General features: G+C 57.8%; 1 protein-coding gene across 1 annotated transcript; it reads right to left on the reverse strand.

Annotated features, from left to right (window-relative positions):
* Nucleotides 1-2,009: 2,009 nt before the first annotated feature.
* Nucleotides 2,010-2,906, reverse strand: LOC128942182 (histidine-rich protein PFHRP-II-like). Its single transcript, XM_054284489.1, has one exon. It carries the CDS (start codon nucleotides 2,904-2,906, stop codon nucleotides 2,010-2,012), a length of 897 nt encoding a protein of 298 aa, XP_054140464.1.
* Between the last annotated feature and the right edge of the window lie 2,809 nt (nucleotides 2,907-5,715).

The following is a 5,715-nucleotide window of genomic DNA, read 5'->3' on the forward strand; positions in this document are numbered from 1 at the left end:
CGATGGGCACACCCTGCCCTGATGGGCACACCCTGTCCCGGTGGGCACACCCTGCCCCGATGGGCACACCCTGACACCTTGCCCTGACGGGCACACCCTGACACCTTGCCCCGATGGGCACACCCTGCCCCGATGGGCACACCCTGCCCTGATGGGCACACCCTGTCCCGATGGGCACACCCTGTCCCGGTGGGCACACCCTGCCCCGATGGGCACACCCTGACACCCTTACCCCGGTGGGCACACCCTGTCCCGGTGGGCACACCCTGCCCTGATGGGCACACCCTGACACCCTGCCCTGATGGGCACACCCTGCCCCGATGGGCACACCCTGTCCCGGTGGGCACACCCTGCCCCGATGGGCACACCCTGACACCCTTACCCCGGTGGGCACACCCTGTCCCGGTGGGCACACCCTGCCCTGATGGGCACACCCTGACACCCTGTCCCGGTGGGCACACCCTGACACCTTGCCCTGACGGGCACACCCTGACACCCTGCCCTGATGGGCACACCCTTATCCCGATGGGCACACCCTGCCCTGATGGGCACACCCTGCCCCGATGGGCACACCCTGTCCCGATGGGCACACCCTGCCCTGATGGGCACACCCTTATCCCGGTGGGCACACCCTGACACCTTGCCCTGACGGGCACACCCTGACACCTTGCCCCGATGGGCACACCCTGCCCCGATGGGCACACCCTGTCCCGATGGGCACACCCTGCCCTGATGGGCACACCCTGTCCCGGTGGGCACACCCTGCCCTGATGGGCACACCCTTATCCCGATGGGCACACCCTGTCCCGATGGGCACACCCTGTCCCGATGGGCACACCCTGCCCTGCTGTCGCACCGCCACCACGGCTCCCTCCACACACACACACATCCATTCTCCACTTTTTTTTATGATCAGCTGAAGATTTCTTTTTGCATCTGCCAAGGAACTATTTTCACAACTAAGTATGTAAATCCTCTGTAAATGTATGCTAATTACTTATTTTAATTACAATGTAAATAAGTAATTACTGAATAATTTTAAAGTATTTACATGGGGTTGTGTGATTTAAAAGCTAACTTGTTGGAAGTATAAAAACTATAAATTTTACGGTAATTATGCCACAATTTATACACTGTGGCCAAATACAATTTCCCTGTGCTTCGTAAGAGATAAATAAATATGTAATTCCCCAGTAGTTGCTGCAGAATAACAAAACTATTGCATGGTGATTTCTTCTCTTTTATGTGAAAAATGCCCATACACCAAACCTATTTGAAGTCAAGATTTTTCACAAGGATATGAACATTCATCCGTGTGATGCTGAGGAAGTTCTGAAGGAGAAGAAGAAGGGAGGATTCTGAAGGAGGTTGCTAAAAAGGGGTAAAGATAAAAGGAGGAAAAACAGCACAAGGGCCCCTGGTTCTCCCAGACATCTCTGCCAGCTCTGGGGGTCTGTGCCGTGCCCGGGCTGTGGGCACAGGGCTCCAGGGACCCCCAGCCCTGGCCCCCAGCTCTCGTGGCTGCAGCTTCCTGCAAAAGCAGGAGCAGAGCTCGGCAGGAAATTGGCAATCAAAAGGTAAGTTTATAAACAGTTAAATTATATTTCCTGTGGGGTATTTTTTTATTAATTTCATTGCAATAATACATTAAACGCCAGCACTGTGAAAATTAGTGTTAATGAACATTAAATGTGTTGGACAATTTAAATGGTGTGTATATATCACCTCTCTTATTATTGGGATTGGCCCAGCGGTAATATCCTTTTATCGATCCTCTGCCTTTCTCCTTGCCTCCGTCCCTGTGGAAGTGGCCATGAAGGACACGGTGAGCACGGAGCTATCGCAGACACAATCTTTGAGCACTTTAATAACGCTGCGAGCAGCCATCACCCACCAGCCCTTAATAACGTCTCCGTCAGCTCTTTGGGATTTGCACATCGCACAGGCCTTCTAAATCTTCCCTGGAAGGGCCGGGGCGGTGGGAGCCCCCTCCCCTGGGGCGGGGTCCCTCACGCCGCTGGGCACGGGGAGAGCGGGGGGACAGGGGCTGGCCCGGGGCTGGGGCTGTGCCGTGCGTGCCGTGCCATGCGTGCCGTGCCGTGCGTGCCGTGCCATGCGGGCTGTGCCAGTACCCGTGCGGGCTGTGCCATGCGTGCCGTGCCATGCGGGCTGTGCCAGTACCCGTGCGGGCTGTGCCATGCGTGCCGTGCCATGAGTGCCGTGCCATGCGGGCTGTGCCAGTACCCGTGCGGGCCGTGCCATGCGGGCTGTGCCGTGCGTGCCGTGCCATGCGGGCTGTGCCAGTACCCGTGCGTGCCGTGCCATGCGTGCCGTGCCATGAGTGCCGTGCCATGCGGGCTGTGCCATGCGGGCTGTGCCAGTACCCGTGCGGGCCGTGCCATGCGGGCCGTGCCATGCGGGCTGTGCCATGCGTGCCGTGCCATGCGTGCCGTGCCATGCGGGCTGTGCCAGTACCCGTGCATGCCGTGCCATGCGTGCCGTGCCATGCGGGCTGTGCCAGTACCCGTGCGGGCTGTGCCATGCGTGCCGTGCCATGCGTGCCGTGCCATGCGGGCTGTGCCATGAGTGCTGTGCCATGCGGGCCGTGCCATGCGGGCTGTGCCATGCGTGCCGTGCCGTGCGTGCCGTGCCATGCGGGCTGTGCCATGCGGGCTGTGCCGTGCGTGCCGTGCCATGCGTGCCGTGCCATGCGGGCTGTGCCAGTACCCGTGCGTGCCGTGCCATGCGGGCTGTGCCATGCGTGCCGTGCCATGCGTGCCGTGCCATGCGGGCTGTGCCATGCGGGCTGTGCCGTGCGTGCCGTGCCATGCGTGCCGTGCCATGCGGGCCGTGCCATGCGGGCTGTGCCAGTACCCGTGCGGGCTGTGCCGTGCGTGCCGTGCCATGCGGGCTGTGCCATGCGTGCCGTGCCATGCGGGCTGTGCCAGTACCCGTGCGGGCCGTGCCATGCGGGCCGTGCCATGCGGGCCATGCCATGAGTGCCGTGCCGTGCGTGCCGTGCCATGCGGGCTGTGCCATGCGTGCCGTGCCATGAGTGCCGTGCCATGCGGGCTGTGCCATGAGTGCCGTGCCATGCGGGCTGTGCCGTGCGTGCCGTGTCATGCGGGCTGTGCCATGCGGGCTGTGCCAGTACCCGTGCGGGCCGTGCCATGCGGGCTGTGCCCGTGCCATGCGGGCTGTGCCATGAGTGCCGTGCCATGCGGGATGTGCCATGCAGGATGTGCCATGCAGACCATGCCATGCGGGCTGTGCCCGTGCCATGCGGGCTGTGCCAGTACCCGTGCGGGCTGTGCCATGCGTGCCGTGCCATGAGTGCCGTGCCATGAGTGCCGTGCCATGCGGGCTGTGCCATGCAGACCGTGCCATGCGGGCTGTGCCGTGCGTGCCGTGTCATGCGGGCTGTGCCATGCGGGCTGTGCCAGTACCCGTGCGGGCCGTGCCATGCGGGCTGTGCCCGTGCCATGCGGGCTGTGCCGAGCGGGCTGTGCCATGCGGGATGTGCCATGCAGGATGTGCCATGCAGACCGTGCCATGCGGGCTGTGCCCGTGCCCGCGCCGGCAGCGCGGCTCCGAGAGCTGCCGGTGGTATGAGGTTCGCTGGGGATCGCAGGCTGGGGGAGCCGGGGGGGATTTGGGGGAACCAGAGGGGCTGAGGGTCGCTGCCCCTCATCACGGGCGCAGGCGGTCCCTGGTGCACTCCCTGCTCCTCCTGCACGCTGCCTCTGCCACGGGGCACCCCAGCTGGCACCGGGCACCCCGCGGCTCCGGCTGCAACCCCAGCACTTCCCAGGCACGCCTGATGTCACCTCAGGCCCTGAATCAAGAGCCCTTTAAAATCCAGCAAGCCCTGGGCCCCGCATCACACCTGCACCAGGTGTGCGCAGAACCGGAGGGGTTTTGGAGCAGCAGTGGGCAGCCCTGGCACAGGTGCCCAGAGCAGCATGCCTGGCAGTGCCCAGGGCCAGGCTGGGCGGGGCTGGGAGCACCTGGCACAGTGGAAGGTCCCTGTGTGGGATGAGATCAGGTTTAAGGTCCCTGCAGTCCAAACCCGTGTGTGATTTGATGGTTCAGGGATCCAGTGCAAACCCAGGGCCTGGCCCGGCGCTCTCAGGGCTCAGCCTCAGGCTCTGTGTCTGCTCAAAGCTTTCCTGGCAGGCAGAGGGTGACCCTGGATCAGGCACATCCAGCTCTGGGAGCACCACTGTGAATTTGCTCAGCAATGTTACACCAGAGCTTCACAAACGCAGGTTAAACCACCTGCGTGCTCCTGCTGCAGGGACGTGCTGATATCCCCACCGGGGAGCCGAGATATTTTTATGCCTCTGCACTCATCTAACATCTGAGTTTCACTAATAACTAGATTTATGCAGTAGCACAGCTTTAAAAGAACAGGTTAAGGGGAAAATTGATCTGTATTCAGGAATGCCAAGTACCTGGATTAAGATGCTTTTTCCCACCCAGAACACTCAGCATTTCCATAGCTGTGCACATGTTCCAGGCACGGGCCCCACTCCACTGCTTTCCTGGTGGATTATAGAGCTGTTACAAAGGATTTGAAAAAATTAATGATCAAATGGCTGCGAGAACTGTGGGATGTGGGATGCCTCCATCCACCAGCATCTCTCCGCAGCTGGAATTAGTTTCGCTGCAAAATGCACTGGAGTATGAGCAAAGACAGCCTGAAAGCAGCTCCCACCGAACTCTGGCAGGCTTTCAGAGAATTGGTGAAATGTCCTTTCTGAGCACTGGGCGAGACACTCTCAAGCCTTTTGTCTGGAATATGAAGGAGCACAGTAGGTGCTTTGAGTAGGTTGTTATAAAAATTGCTGACATAACAGTGCACGTCTGCTCCAAACCTGTCCGCAGACACGGAATTCCTGAAATGATCTCTCGGTGCATTGTCTGCTTGTTCAGGGCTCTGCAAAGGGCTCGGGTGGGGGAAGCTCCAGCAAACCCTGCCCAGGAGCGGCCGCAGGGCTGGGCATTGACGCCACTGCCCGACAGGGCACGCAGCATTTCAATCGTGTTTTTCCTAGATTTCTGTTTTGCAAAGAATTCAATTTGCTTTATTGTTTGCGATTCATATCCAACATTGCAGAGTACATTTAATACATAGCAGTTACACTTGAAAGTGGTCTAATTAATAAAATGCATAAAAATAAATAGGAAAATCAATGCTTTTGTTAACATTCTGTCATTTTTACACATTTTAAAATTCATAGCAGCTCAAAGAGCACAGCACGAGTAGAGTGGGCTCTGGTTTGGTAAAAAGCTGAAGATGCTGAGCAGACAAAAATATTCTTCCAAATGAGATTAGAGAGTCGGGACACTGTCTTGGGCAAAAAATGGAATTTTTGATGGTATTAGCCTGGCTGTGGCCTTGCAGTTTGCATTTCTTCTGTCCACAGAGAGAAGAAAATATTCTGTCAGAATAATATAGTGAAAATTAAAAGTAAATAAACCAAAAAAATCTCAGACTTGGCTGGTGGAAATCTACCCTTCCCACGGTTAAGGTTCCCCTCTAGAATTCATGCAGTTAGAGAGGTAACTGATCTCCCGTGCCTGCAAAATGGAGATCCACAATGAGACAGAGGCTGGAGGAGGAAATCCCATTTTCTTTGTGACTTTTTAAACCACACAGTGTTAACAGCCACATGGAAAATCTTTCTCATTAACACCTAGGGCTCAGGGGAA

This window comes from Melozone crissalis, unplaced genomic scaffold, assembly GCF_028551555.1.
Source record: "Melozone crissalis strain CALT ecotype California unplaced genomic scaffold, PUWL_Pcris_2 ptg000041l_1, whole genome shotgun sequence".
Taxonomy (NCBI): Eukaryota; Metazoa; Chordata; class Aves; order Passeriformes; family Passerellidae; genus Melozone; species Melozone crissalis.